The sequence below is a fragment of the Benincasa hispida genome, chromosome 7, assembly GCF_009727055.1.
Source record: "Benincasa hispida cultivar B227 chromosome 7, ASM972705v1, whole genome shotgun sequence".
Classification (NCBI taxonomy): domain Eukaryota; kingdom Viridiplantae; phylum Streptophyta; class Magnoliopsida; order Cucurbitales; family Cucurbitaceae; genus Benincasa; species Benincasa hispida.
Window position 1 is genome coordinate 24,685,609 of NC_052355.1, and position 14,827 is coordinate 24,700,435.

Here is a 14,827-nt window from a genome sequence, read left to right on the forward strand (position 1 = left end):
CTGCTTTTGGCGCTTGAATTTAAACCCCAAACTTCAAATATGTTGACGCTTCCATTTGATCATCGTTTCAGCAATTCAATTACTCTATTCTAATCGTTTGGCAATGGATCGACTGGATGCTTCAACGAAGCTCATGATAGTTTCCGATCTCGATCTCACAATGGTTTGAATTTCGACTACCTCGCGTGATCATTTTCCTTTTTCCTTCTCGAAAATTTCGATATGGAGATTGTAATTAACAGGTCGATCACGATGATAACCACAACACCTCGCTTCTCAAGTTTAATGCCCTATGGGAAGCCTACTACCGTCGGGATTCTCTTCTCGTATTCTCAACCGGAAGATCGCCGACGAGTTATAGAAAATTGAGGGAGGAGAGGCCTCTGCTGACCCCCGATATAACGGTAATGTCTGTCGGAACGGAGATTGCGTATGGTGAATCGATGGTTCCAGATGAAGAATGGGAACGATTTCTGAATCGAAACTGGAATCGAGATTTAGTCATGGAGGAAACCCTAAAATTTCCGGAACTTAAGCCGCAGGTAGAGATGCTGATTTGATGAAAATATTGGGGTTTTCATTCCTAGTTATGTATTATATGGATGTTTTCGATTCTCATTGCTTCTTGAGGATTTCCTTTTTTTTAGCCCTAATTGGTTTGATTGGGATATTTCTTCAACCTGCACGATAATATGAGGACATTACAGTCAGAAGCGGAGCAACGGCCTCATAAAGTTAGCTTCTTCGTAGAGAAGAATAAAGCCCCACAAGTGGTGAATGCTGTATCTGAACGTTTAGAGAAACGAGGGGTAAATCTGTTTTTATTTCTTTCTTTATTTTGGCTGAACTAGACTTACTGAATTCGATGTTTAGCCATTTTAAACACTCCGCTTGTTCTCCCCAAGATAGAGTCAATCTCCGACGCCCCATTAAAGAAAGAAGAGGAAAAGAATAGAAAAACAATCTGCCCTGTGTTTCCCTTTTATTATTATGTATAGAGCAGGATAGGTTGTTGGATCACGGCGTTTTATTAACTCACTGAAATACTGTGTCAGTTGGATGTAAAAGTACTCTACAGCAGTGGAATTGCTTTGGACGTATTGCCAAAACGTGCTGGAAAAGGTGAGGCGCTTGCATATCTTCTTAAGAAGTTTGAATCTGATCGGAAAGCTCCAACCAATGTTCTTGTTTGTGGCGATTCTGGAAATGACACTGATCTTTTCAGCGTCCCCAACGTCTATGGTGTGATGGTCTGTAGCTTCAAAAAGCTTCCTTATCTAACTATTTACTGATGATGCATCATCGTCAACATGTCCTTGTAAACCTTAGATTATCTGGTATAATCTTTTTCCTCATTTGTGTAGGTAAGCAATGCACAGGAAGAGCTACTACAATGGTATGTGGACAATGCAAAGGACAACCCAAAAGTAATTCATGCTAGCGAGAGATGTGCAGGTGGGATCATAGAGGCTATTGGCAGCTTCCAACTTGGTCCTAATTTGTCCCCAAGAGACATTATAGATTCCAAAGGGTGCTGCAAAGTGGAGACTATCGATCCTTGTTTTGAAGTTGTGAAGTTTTATGTGCTTTACGAGAGATGGAGACGTGGTGAAGTCGAGAAGTCGGAGCTGTATCTTGAATATCTTAAGTCCATCTTTGTAAGTCTTGCATAGTCCAAAGTTATATGGAGTTAATTCAATCTTGGAAGCTTTCATCTCATTCAGTGTTTCTCATTTTACTGGAATATCATCCACTGAGTGACTATGAACCAAGTTTTTCTTCATCTCTAATTTGTTACCCTGCTAGGAATATGAAAATATAGAGTTGGTTTTTGGGGTTTGAGAAGTTCAAATTTATGATGATTGATGATGTAGCCTGCAGGAGGGATAGCAGTTGATGCAAATGGGAAAGAGAGAAGTAGGGAGGAATTGATAGATGGAATGAGAGGGTTATATGGTGACATGAAGGCCACTCCATTTCGGACCTGGCTCGATGGGCTCTCATCCGCGCAGGTCGGGTCCAATTCATGGCTTCTCAGGTTCAATAAATGGGAATCTTCATCTTCATCTTCACGTTCATCGTCATCATGGTTATCGGGTAAGAATATGATCTCTGCAATGCCATTCATTACAAAATGATGATTTAATAGATATTATGTCTCTGATCTCTGCAATGCCATTCATTATAAAATGATGATTTAATAGATATTATGTCTCCTCCCTTGACACCCTGTTTTGTTTATACAGGGAATCAGTTTTTGGGGTGCTTCACTACAGTTCTAATGAGTTCACAGGTGAAAACTATAAGCCATTGTTGGTTTTGTTTTGATGTTTGGCATTTTTATCCATCTCACTCTTTGAATATGCAACAGAGCAAAGTTTCAGAGGGTGGTTTGATGTGGATGCACGTACAACACACGTGGTTGGATGGTTCACCTTCAGAACCACAACACAACACTTGCTTCATCTAAAATCAGTTTTATTAGAATCTCCCAATGTTCAACAGTTTGATTATGGAACTAATATCCTAAACAAGTATGTATCTATTTCTGTTATTATCCAAAAAATCTATTTCCATGGTTAAGTTCAACCCTGGAATTGATTGTATCACTTGAATGCAAATTGTAAAGGGAGTGATGGTGAAAATAACTATTTAGGCTTTGTTTGATAATAATTTCATTTTAAATTTTTTATTTTTAAAAATTATGCTTGTTAGTTTTCATTTTATTAAGTATTAAATAAATATTTGAATTCTTAACCAAGTCTTAAAAACAAAAACAAGTTTTAAAAAATGACTTGTTTTAGTTTTCCAAGTATGGCTTAGATTTCAAAAAAGTAGACAAAAAATAAAGAAAGAAAGAAAGAAGCCTAGTGGTAGAAATAATATTCATAAACTTAGTTTTACCAAAAATCAAATGATTAGCTTGGCTCCCTTTGAGATTAAAAGTTAGAAGGATAACTGGTTTTTATTTTTTATTAAATTTTAGTTGTTTTTAAGTCCAACAATATGTGGAATGAATGGTAGATAATTCATAATTTATATCAATTAAACTATACTTTTGTTGGAATTAGATTATTGTCTAGAACAATATCTCTCTCCAACATCTTTTATTATCATTTTTGCATTTTTTTTATTTCTCTAATTCTTTTCTTATAGATTCTTCTCTCTAATTTTCTTTTTCGTATTAACTGCCCTTAAATCAAGTGATTGTTGCAATTTCATCCTTCAACTTTTTCATGCAAAAAAATTTCATACTCTGGTGTTCTTCCACCAAACTAACAAAAGAACTAAAAATTTTGTTCTACCTTCCCTCAAAAAAAGCTTTGTGCCAAAATTCGAATTTGGTTTTGGTAGCCTCGTTACCATCTATTTTAGCCATCAACAACTGTTAGGCTTCATAGGAATTACAGGGGTGTTCATGGTTAGGTATGGTTTTGAATATATATCAAACCGATCAGACCGTTTGTTCCAAACCAAACGAAACCAAAAATATTCAGCTCATATATATATATAAACCGTTTTGTTCGATTGATTTTCGGTCATATATATATATATATTACTAGAAGACAGCACTTCTGTGCGGGTCTCTCTCTAATACTTGGTAGATATGGGTTTGTGACTATTCTGCTTTTTTCATGTCTTTCTATCAGCAGAGAATGGAGAATCATTCCAAGAGTTGCTTTCTAAATGCCAAAGGACATTATCAGAAACTAAAATAAGGTAAAGCTTAATGTAACTAAGATGGATGCTTTTACTACTACGATCCATAAAATCATTCACTGAATAAATGGCCAAGCATTTGAGATTGTTTCAACCTACAAGGCTGATATCGTAACCTAACCTCATAACTTCAAATTTCCCGAACTAATTACTAAGTCCTCAACAAACTAATGCCTGCGGCTGACTGTACCTACAATATACAAACAAGCAATTGTAGCAACGATCGTTGCAATCAAGGATGGCGTTCCACAAATTCCTGCCGATGTTGACCTATGGATGAAACAAAATCAACATCTTAATGACATTGAAGTTCCTTTGGGAATAAAATGATGTTGAAATTGAAATTCATATGCAATGGATCAACAAAGAACATTTTAGCAAAAGCTTAAAATCACAGAAACATTATAGATGAAAAAAATACATTTGGTCCCTAAACTTTCATGTAAGTAACAATTTAGTTCTTGAACTTTAGTTTGTAACGATTTAATCTCAGTACTTTCAATTTTGTAACAATTTAGTCCCTAAGCTTTTATACATACAATTTCATCCTTGTACTTTCAAATTTATAGCAATTTCGTCCCTAAAGTAAAAACGAGTCATCAAAATTATATGAATTTTTATTATTTTATGATATAAACTTTGTATTTTATAAAAATATTGAATCTCTAATTACTTTATTGGTTTATTTATTCAAAAAATCTCATTAAATCTTAACACTAATTTCTACAATAAGGACTAAATTGTTACGAAAACTAAATGGTTGCTTTTATGAAAATTTAAGAACTAAAAGTGATTTTAAAATCTGAGTACGATTTTAATATGCAAGCAAAAGAATGGGAAAAGTAATATACTGGTCTCCATTTCAAAATGGAAATTAGATCGTGACTTGGCATTAAACAAAAATGTGCCCAAAACCGAATCGAAGGATATCAGTTAATATGGAGTAAGATTAGTACTTACCTCGCGACAAAGTCCTTAACCGATCCAGTTGTAAGTCCAAAACCGAAAGGAAAAAGTGGATCGTAGTGTGGATCTCCAACGTTCATTGGCAGTTGGTCTACAGATTTAAACCATGTTCTTGGAAGCTTCCCACTGAATCCATGGTCTCCATAAAGGGCATCAGTGACTCCTAGGCCTTCAGTGCCAGGTAACCAAGCAGCTACCAAAGCATCAACTGATGAAATGTATGGTTCCATCACAATTGGCCTTCCAGAAATGACAACCACCACACACTTTACAGAACCACAAACATTTTTTATGATGCTTGGACCAGGATCCAACATGGTAAGTGTCGTACTATCCCCTCCAGTCTCAGCATATGGAGCTTCACCAATAACAACTATGGCATACGAGAAGTCATTGGACTTGACAAAGTCACTATCAGGATCCTCACGGAATACGACCTCAGTGCTTGGATCTACTGTTGATTTAATGGCGGCGAGGATGGTAGTTCCTGCAAAGTAGAGAATGGAAAACTTGAATGTTTCCTACTCTAATATGAAAAAAAAAAAAGACTTGAACAATGAGAGTAAATGAGAGAATAATCTTGGCTTATCTGAGAAAGTTTTGGTAACTAAGAAGTCCAAAAGGAAAACTCATTGTTATCTACAAACTTTGAAAGGGAAAATTACCTTTTTAATCCTCGAGTTTTTAAGAATATGTGCATTTGGGCTTGAGGTTTCAAAGTAGACATTTTTAGTCCTCAAGTTTTTAAGAATAGATTTTTAAGAATCGATACATCTATTCTTAAAAACTCAGAGACTGAAAAGGTATATTTTGACAACTCATAGATCAGATGCACATGTTCTTTAGAATTCAGGGACTAAAAAAGTATAGTTAGACTATAGATATGTACATTTTATAAAATTGTTCTTATCAGCACGTTTAGACTAGCAAACAAATGTTGTTTTCTGTATCCCAACTAGCATACATCTCCAGAATGTTTCAAACTTACCCCAGGTATCTTCCTAACTAGCCAGGAAATACTTTTTAATGTATGAAAAATCACAAATTCGGAGAACTCTTGATTTATGGTTCTAATGAATAAGTGAAAAGAAACACACCTCTTGTACCATTGTTGCCACTGAACCCTTGCCATGCAATTGTCCATCCACCACATTGATATCCTAAATTATCAGCGTGAGTGCCAGCAACAAGGATCTTTGGGGCTTTCTTAGAAAGGGGTAGTAGCAATGGGTTGCTATCATTTTTCCCATTCTTCAGCAGTACAAGTGACTGCCTCACAGCATCTCTTGCCAAGTCTCTATGTGCCTATTAATTATAAATGCAAAATTATGTCCATGAGAACATTCATGGGATTTCTTTAGCTAGAGGAAAAAGAATGTATTCGAGCATTAAGAAAAATCAGAAGTTTAAATTGAGAGACAAGGTTATATTTAACTTTAAGATAAAGTTAGAGGGGTATTAAGAGAAATCAAAAGTTTCTCCCACTAAGCTCCTCTCATACTTATAAGTTATAACCCATTGATGAGAAATTTTTCAAGGACAATAGAAATGAAAAGATAAGTACACGATATAAATGCTTCTAAGATGATTAAACTGGCACCCATCTGACTTTCTAACTAAAGAAGGGTCAGGTATATATTTTGAAATAGTTGGAGTAAGACCTGGCTCCCAAGCTCATTGACAAGGCTGTAATCACTCAAGGGGCTTTCAAAAAGACCCATTGTGAACTTGACTGACAAAATTCTCCCAACAGCATCATCAATGCGATCCATTGGGATGACATTGCTCTTCACTAGAAATGTAAGATCATCAATGAACTCTGCATACTTGTAAGGAATCATGACCTGCAGAAAAAAGAACAAAAGCCAAATACCCCAACTTCCATTATCAAATATTGCACTCAATTCCAACATTTCAAAACTACGAATCAGTCAACAGTTCAATTTTGATTTAAGAGACCCTTAAAAGAGAGACCACCAACCATGTCAATGCCAGCTAAAATTGCAGCTTGAATAGAGTAAGTGTAATTAGAATGAGGTGTGGAAGTAATTCTGTCCAGACCCTCCCAATCTGAGATGACAAAACCCTGAAACATAGTAAAATTAGTAAATGTCAGACAGTAGCATAATTTCAGAAATAAAATATCAGCAAATGGTTTTAACAAAACAGAAGATAGTTTTTCAAAACAAACTTAAACTGTCAGAAATACCTTATATTTAAGGGTGCCCTTGAGGAAGTCAGTAATCAGCTCACGGTTTGCATGCATCTTTACTCCATTCCAACTAGAATAGGAAGCCATTACTGATGAAACGCCCTTGATGATCGAATCTAAATAGGCAGGCATGTGAATGCTGAGCAGTCCATGCCTGTTAATAACGGTATTATTCTCATTGATGCCATGAGTTGTCCCACCATCTCCAACAAAGTGCTTTGCACAGGCGATAACCTTTTTACTGCAAGAGCGGAGGAAGAGAGTTTACAAAGAAATCAGACATTCTGTCGGTAATTTAGTAGAAGAATAACAGTTTCGCAGGATGCAATGCTCCATTTCCATATTCAACTTCCAGAATGTTGTATAAAATGGACCCACACTTTGATATGCCATACGATTTTTTGTGACTAGAGGAAAACATTACCCTACTGACGTGAAGAGGCTTTCAGGAAACATTTTGCATGGATTCACAATTTTATATTGAAAAAGAAAAAAAAAAATTCTACATCTTCAAAGGCCATACGTTCCGCCAACATATGGAATTCCCTTCCGATAATTAGCAGGAGGCTCTCCTTGCAGGCCAATTATAATCTCCGTCATTTCTTTCACAATTTTTGGATCCTCACTGTAGCTTTCATAACACCGCCCCCACCTTGGGTCCCTACAAACCTAAAAGAAAGTTTCCAGGGAAAGAGACTGTTATACATCTAGTTTACCACTAAAACAAATAGTGAGATTCAATCAAACATCTGTTTTTTTAAATAAGCAACATGTGTTTACCGCAAGGCATGGAGCAAAGGTATAAGAAATCCCCGTCGCTCTAACTTCAAGTGCTGTTGCAGCACCAATCCTTCGAGCTAGGTCAGGGTTTCTGTGTAGGAAAGACAAGGAACAAATGTAAAGAGTTTGTACATTTTTCATTCTACCGTGCTCTATCAGAACAAATTTTATTGGAGCTTTCTAGGTAGGCAAACTTCAGCACAGCTCAATCGAGCATAAGTTTAGGTTAAACTTGAAGACCACATAAAAAGGATATATGAAGCAAAGGATCTAGAAAACATTGACTATATTACAACTTTTATGTGCTGGGCTATAAAGAAAAGAAAAACACTTGCCTGGTAGCTCCAAGTCCAACATTATGAGGAAATACTGTAGCATTGTAAACATTATTATGGCCATGAACAGCATCAATGCCATAAAACATTGGGATACCCAGTCGACTAGAAAGAGAACCCTTCTGAAAATCATTTATCATGTTAACCCAATCTTCAGCACGAGCATCTGGAAGCGGCACACTTCCACCACCACTTAGCACACTTCCTGTACAAATTTGAACAGTTGCACGAACGAGAGGTTTTTCAATCAGTTGCTACTTGTGACAAGTCATACTGGAATGCCATAACCTCAACACTATATGCCCTTGACCATGAATTCGAGATTGCTTAAGCAAATTGGCATATTTAGTAATATAAATTTCAAAACTCCAGAGCTTTATTTTTAAAAGGAAACAAGTCTCTTCATTGAATTAGTGAAAAGAGGTTAATGCTCAAAGTACAGTATTCAAAACTCTAGACCTCACAACATTATACAGCAATAGTGCTTCAAATATAATTCTAATAGATTGTAACGTTTAAACTCCTAAAAATTTCCAAAGGTATTTATTTTGTTATGATGACAATGATATCAGTTAGTATTATTTTTCTTCTCTTTGGAACTGAAGGATTACTTAGAAGAACTGTAATGTTCTAAGACATTATATAGAGCATCAATGACAAAGAGGCGAGTGGAACCTGTTCAACATCTCAACTATTTGCCACAAGAATCAAGTGTAGTTGAGCCTAGAACCAGATTAGGAACATAACACTCACAAAACTGGAAAAAAAAAAACACCAAACACTACTCTGAACTGCTCCAAACCAAAACTTACAATTTGAGCATGAGATATTTTTATCATTAAATGTGCAAATCTTGAAGAGCATACAGATAAAACTGACAGCATGAGAACAGGAGAGAAAGAGAATCTATTGGTTTTACCAATGAAATAATCTTTCATAACTGTAGCATTGGCAACACTCCTGTCAATCTGAATCATCTGACCAATTTTCTCTTCCACAGTCATTCGGCCAAGAAGGTCCTTAACTCGAACAGCAACTGATTGCTTAGGGTCTTTGTATTTCAAATTCTCCGCGTCCACCATTGTCACCCACCACAACCAACCCAAGCACAGAATCACAACCACCTGAACAAAAATCTTGGCCATCTTCTTTCCCTGAGTGTTTAACCCACACTGAAAAGACCAAAAAATATACACAAAGTGAACCCGCTTGCTGTACAAATGCACTTACATACCAAGAGAAATGCAGAAAATGGAAGAAAAAAGAAAGAAGACATTCCCTATTAGATATAACATTGTTAAAATTAGTGATGAGATGAGACTCAAAGATCTTCTCCTAGCTCTGTAATCAAAGTTTTTCGGTTCAGCTTTCTTTTTTTCCTACTCTATTCCAAACCCATCTCAATCCAGAGTCCCTGCCTCTATTTTCTTCAAGTATTCGTTCATTCCGTCTCAGTTTCAATTAGCACGAATCAATTTCTTGAAGTAAATTGAAGAACAAACAAGAATGAGACGCGATAAAACGAAACCCAAACTAGAATCAGTGAAGCTACTTTCTATTCCCGCTCAAACCCATGATTCCAAACCCATTTTCAGTAGTGTAATCAAACACAGAGGTAATAGGGGGAGAGAGGTGCTACCTGAAAGTGTGAATGAGAGTGGCAATGCGAGAAAGCAAAATAGGGAAGATGAAATGGAAGCTAAGGAAAAACAATGGAGGAAATGGGGATAAGATATTGAGTTTGGTTGAAGAGTGGAAGAGCGAAAGCTGGGAAAAGTGGAGAGGTGGAAAGAAGAAAAGCTAAATCGTGGGAAATGGGAGAGAGGAAACAGAGAGAATCTTCAGATTTTCTTTTACGCCATTACTGAACTCTGTTCGTCACAGTTGAGTGGCAAATTCATCGTGGGAACTTCTTTTTATTTTTTCCCTTTTTCTTGTTAATTCAACCTCTAAAAAGAACTATCTTCCTAACGAAGTAGGTTGATGCAAATATAAGTATTAAATGCAAAATTGTTTCCAAAAGTTTGGGTGCTCTGATAAATATATACAAATTATTATAAATACCATAATAATATAGGTGTAATATAGATGTCTATGTTTAATGTTCAAATGTCGAAGTGTTATTCTCTCGTTACTTCATGTATTGACATGTGTCATATAATTACATATGTTCAGTGTCTAAATATGTCAAATTCTGGTTGTCAAAATTTTTATGAATAACGGTCATTTCTAGATTTTATAGATAGATGTTTATCGATGAGAAATCAAGGAAATTAAGAAAGAATTTATTTATTTATATTATATTTTTTTTTATATTTGTGTTTCATTGTACCTCATTTTACTTATTTTATGACATAAATTTTCTTCCAACAAGGCTAATTGTTTTTTTTTTTTTTTTTTTTTTTATTGTATTTAAAGTTTAATTTCTTTTTCCATTTTTTTGTCCATTTGTATTTTGTTTGCAAAAAGTCACAACATTATTTGTTTTGTCTTTAAGATAAAAAGTGAATTAATTTATTTCGGAAAAAAAATACATTTTTGATCTACGTTTAATTAATTTCTATTTCTTCCGTAGGTTTTGGAATATGAAAATTTAAATCTCTCAACTAAAAAAAAATGCATATCTCAAGGGTTGACAACGGAGCCAGGACGAGGCGAGAGACTCCCATCCCCGCCAATTGAAGGCAAGGACGGGAACAGGGATTCTCCGTTGGGTAAATGGGTCTCCACGGGGACCCATCCCATTTAATATATATATATAAAATAAAAATTTAATCGGAGACAAGGTGGAGATACCCTCCCCATCCTCGACCGGGACCTGATTAGGATCCTTGGTTTGCCCCCATCCCCGGTCAAATCGGGGATTGGGATAGGGACCCGATCCTAAGGGAATTTTTGCCATCCTTAATGGTCGATGAACTATTTTTGACATTTCAAAATTATCGTTACACTTCTAATTTTCGATGCGATGGAATAATCTTTTTTTAACATATTTGATTTTTATAATTAAGTTGTTAAATATTGTAGAATACAAAAGTCACCTAACACATCACAGTTTATAATTGTTACAATATAACCCAATATTTTCACCTCTATGAAAATGGTAAACTTGTGATGTTAACCCTTTAAAATATTTTACTGTATTAGATATATTATATATTTATGTTTATGTTTATTAAGTTCAACAAGTAAGGATGAATTTAAACTTCTAATCTTTTAATCGAAGACATGTGTCTTAATTAATTGAACTATACTCACTATTCATGTTTCTTATTAGAGATATTAGTCATTAATATTGTATTCGTTAAATACTTTACTGCCTTTTCGTTGTCGTTAGTGATTATGTCTTTTTGCTATCAATGAATATCTCATGCAAGATTATTTACCATCCTATCTAATATGGTAATTGATTTTGCTTCTAAATTCACTTGATGCTCTTACATTTCTTTCCACTCTAGTGGTTGGAAACAAAACCACAAACCATAAAAAACATTCAACCCATAAATCAATTAGTTTGTTGAACCATATACCATCTTATCAATTTCTTCATCGTTCTAACATTACGAGCTTGAGTCTTCAATTCGTTGACCAAATCAAATTATACATCATAGAGCTCTACAATGATACTCGAACTTACGGTTAAGAACAAATTGGGTTTTGTTGATGACACTCTTTCTCATTCGACTAGAGATTTGATGAACACTTAGATCATTTGAATAACCAGTAGTTGTCATAGTCTAGATTTTGAATTCTCTTTTAAAAGAGATAGATGCTAGTGTTAATTTCTTTGATTCCACTTGAAAATTTTGGCTTGATCTACAATAATATTTATCAAGGTACGAATCAACAACACACTTTCCAACTTCGTCTGAACTTCCCATTTAGTTCAAGTTCAAAAGTCTGTTACTACTTATTTTGTAAGGTTGAAGACATTATGGAAAGAACTTGCCTAATATAGATCATCCTATTAGTTCAATATCTGTTCTTGTGATTGTGTAAAAGATTTCACCGATCACTTCCAAAGTGAAACATGTTAGGACTTTCCTCAGGGGATTGAGTTAGTCTTTCAATCAAAATTGTAACCAGATTTATCTCATTGAACTTGAACGAATAGTTTAATAGGCCTTTTCGATATCAACAAGAAGTTGAATAACAACATCTCTTGGAAAAAATCTCCTACTTTTATCGCAAGAAACAAGCGGAAAATAACATAAAAATTAAAAAAAAAAAAAACAATAAATCTAAGAATACAAGAATTTACGTTAAAAAACTCCCCAACTGGAGAAAAATCACAAACAAAAGAAAATCTACTACGTGAAAAATTACTACAATCACACAGAAATCTTCCCCCACCCGAATTACAAAATCACTCTCTTCAAAGTCATTATCTACTCATACCTTTTTCTTTTTTCCCACTCTCAAAGTAGAAAAAGCAAAGAGGAAAATTTAATTAACATACGTAAGCTTAAAGTTTTTTTTTTTCTCTAATTCGAATCAGGGGGAGATCTTATGATTTTAGCAATTTTCACATAGTAGATTTTTTCTGGTCCGTGCTTTTCCTCCAATTGGGGAGTCTTCTAAGTAAATTCTTGTATTCTTAGATTTACTGCTTTCTTTTAAATTTCTCTATTATTTTCTATTTATTTTCTATGATAGAAGTGAGAGGTTTTTGTTGAAAATAGGGTTTTTACCCTAGGGGTATTTTTGTAATTGTCTCTCACCCTAGGGCTCTCTATTGTCTATTTATTCACCCTATTCTCTTGTATTCAGCGTATCAATTAAAAATAATAAGAAAAGATCTATATCGTGGTTTTTCTCCCTGTTCTAGGGTTTCCACGTAAACTGTGTGTTGGTTTCTCTCCTTTCTTATTTTCATCATGGTATCAGAGCAAGGGGAGGAAACCCTAGCCATTATGGAAGAGAACCATCCACAGTTGCCTTCAGCTGGTGGATCTTCGAGTTTTGATATGAAAACTGCTATACGGGCCGCTGTGAAGGAGTGTTTTCAAGCTGCCTTACCGGAATTAATCTCTGTCGTCCAGTTGCAATCAACAGAGAGCCGCCGTCAATGGGAGCCGCCTCACCTAACGGAATCCAGTTGGATGTTTGTGCCGCACATGGACAGATCTGAAGAATACGCAAACAGAGTCGATCTGCCTCGTCTCGTGCCGCCATCGACTGATCCGAATCAGATCGGGTACGGTCGCAGCAACAACTTAGACCCACCGCGAGGCGGATCAGATCTGGCTCCAATCAGGGACGTCCGCGTCCACAGCAACCCCTCGGTAGACAGAGTCCCTTCGTCCGTGTCCGATCGCGCCTTTGACCTGCAAATACCCGACGAACAGGCTGGGCGTGCTTTTATCCATCCGGCGTGCCCTAGGGTTTCAGCTTCAACCTGCAAACATTTAACGACCGCGCTGGCGTACCCTAGGGTTTCCGCTTCAGATCCGGCGAACCCACCCATCCGGAAAGGAGAACTAGACCTCTCCGATTCTGCTCTAGGCGCGTTCGACCAGCGACAGATCGGCAACCACCTCGAGCAACACAACCAGCCGAGATCCTCTTACCTGCCCGCGATCTCTCAACCGGCGACCATCTTCTCGCTGGCAACATGTGGTCAGTCAACAATGGCAGCCCAGTTTCCAACCACTTGTAGTTCGGTCCATTACTCAGACGATGTGAGACAACAGTTGGCCTCTCTGCACCAGCAAATTTCAGATCTAGATACAATGCTTGGCACAAATCCCCAATAACCTGTTTGTCCAGAGAATCTGGTAAACTCGTTCTCTATTTTGCCCAATACAACTTACTTAACTGGTTCAATGGGAAATTCTGCAGGAATTCTGGTCGAAGAAAAACTAAATGGGGAGAATTATTTCTCATAGTCCCAGTCGATTAGAGTGGCCCTAGAAGGCAGGCACAAATTTGAGTATCGACAAGAGAAATTCTTAAACCTATCCCAGATGATCCTCAAGAAAGAATCTGGAAAGGGGAGGATTCTCTATTACGGTCTGTTCTTATCAACAGTATGGAGCCCTAGATTAGTCGACCCTTACTATATGCAGTTGATTGGCCGACCCTTACTATATGCAGCAACTGCTAGAGATATCTGGCAGGCAGCCAGGGACTTGTACTCGAAACGACAGAATGCATCCCAGTTGTACACATTACACAAACAGGTCCATGAATGCAAGTAAGGGACCATGGACGTTACTTCCTACTTCAATAAACTGTCAGTGTTTTGGCAAGAGATGGATCTGTTCCGGGAGATTGTTTGAAACTGCGCACAGGATAGGGCACAATATTTGAAACTTGAAGAGGCAGATCGGGTTTATGTCTTTCTGGCTGGATTGAACCCAAAATTTGACAGTGTTCGGAATCGCATATTGGGTCAACGACCTACCTCGTCTCTCAGAGAGGTGTGTTCAGAGATTCGATTAGAAGAAAATCGATCATAGGCTATTAACAATCCTGTGGCAGCCTCCATTGATGTATCAGCCTTTATTTCAAAGGCGTCCAGTTCCGACAATGATAAAAAACCCACACCTATCTGTGAGCATTGTAAGAAGTCGTGGCATATGAAAGACCAATATTGGAAGCTGCACGGCAGGCCCCCAAACAGTAAGAAATGACAGTCACATGACAGATCAAACTCCGGGCGTGCTCTTGTATGTGATTCAGTTACTGAGAATACACAGTCAGTCCTCAGCCGATAGTAAGACTAATTTGAATGCTATCGGTGTAAATGCCATTGCTCAATCAGGTACATTCCCATCTTTTGGCCTTATTAGCATTAATGGCAAGAAACCCT

General features: G+C 36.6%; 2 protein-coding genes across 5 annotated transcripts in view; one reads left to right on the forward strand and one right to left on the reverse strand.

The window, feature by feature from the left end:
* Positions 1 to 3,785, forward strand: LOC120081542 (sucrose-phosphatase 2-like). 3 transcript variants are annotated; one of them, XR_005482876.1, is made up of 9 exons: positions 1 to 163; positions 243 to 542; positions 708 to 809; positions 1,056 to 1,250; positions 1,365 to 1,658; positions 1,875 to 2,097; positions 2,247 to 2,293; positions 2,372 to 2,534; positions 3,651 to 3,785. XR_005482876.1 is itself a non-coding variant. In XM_039036513.1 (8 exons), the coding sequence occupies exons 1-8, from the start codon at positions 104 to 106 to the stop codon at positions 2,468 to 2,470; spliced, it is 1,320 nt and encodes a 439-aa protein (XP_038892441.1). In that variant the 5' UTR covers positions 2 to 103; the 3' UTR covers positions 2,471 to 2,648. The 3 variants fall into 3 exon arrangements, 1 of the variants encoding a protein (XP_038892441.1); XR_005482877.1 differs by having other exon boundaries at positions 3,654 to 3,777; XM_039036513.1 differs by lacking the exon at positions 3,651 to 3,785 and having other exon boundaries at positions 2 to 163; positions 2,372 to 2,648.
* Positions 3,734 to 14,827, reverse strand: part of LOC120081540 (beta-glucosidase BoGH3B-like) — an 18,999-nt gene continuing 7,905 nt past the window's right edge. Inside the window, exons 1-11 of one of the 2 annotated variants that reach the window (XM_039036510.1) lie at positions 9,653 to 9,965; positions 8,933 to 9,185; positions 8,014 to 8,218; positions 7,679 to 7,769; positions 7,422 to 7,567; positions 6,896 to 7,139; positions 6,668 to 6,772; positions 6,348 to 6,530; positions 5,784 to 5,991; positions 4,681 to 5,173; positions 3,734 to 3,990 (exon numbers count right to left, since the gene is read on the reverse strand). In XM_039036510.1, the coding sequence (XP_038892438.1) occupies positions 3,888 to 3,990; positions 4,681 to 5,173; positions 5,784 to 5,991; positions 6,348 to 6,530; positions 6,668 to 6,772; positions 6,896 to 7,139; positions 7,422 to 7,567; positions 7,679 to 7,769; positions 8,014 to 8,218; positions 8,933 to 9,158 (2,004 nt within the window). In that variant the 5' untranslated portion in view covers positions 9,159 to 9,185; positions 9,653 to 9,965 and the 3' untranslated portion in view covers positions 3,734 to 3,887. Of the gene's footprint in view, positions 3,991 to 4,680; positions 5,174 to 5,783; positions 5,992 to 6,347; positions 6,531 to 6,667; positions 6,773 to 6,895; positions 7,140 to 7,421; positions 7,568 to 7,678; positions 7,770 to 8,013; positions 8,219 to 8,932; positions 9,186 to 9,652; positions 9,966 to 14,827 lie in introns of those variants that run through there. The other variant, XM_039036508.1, reaches the window with a different exon arrangement.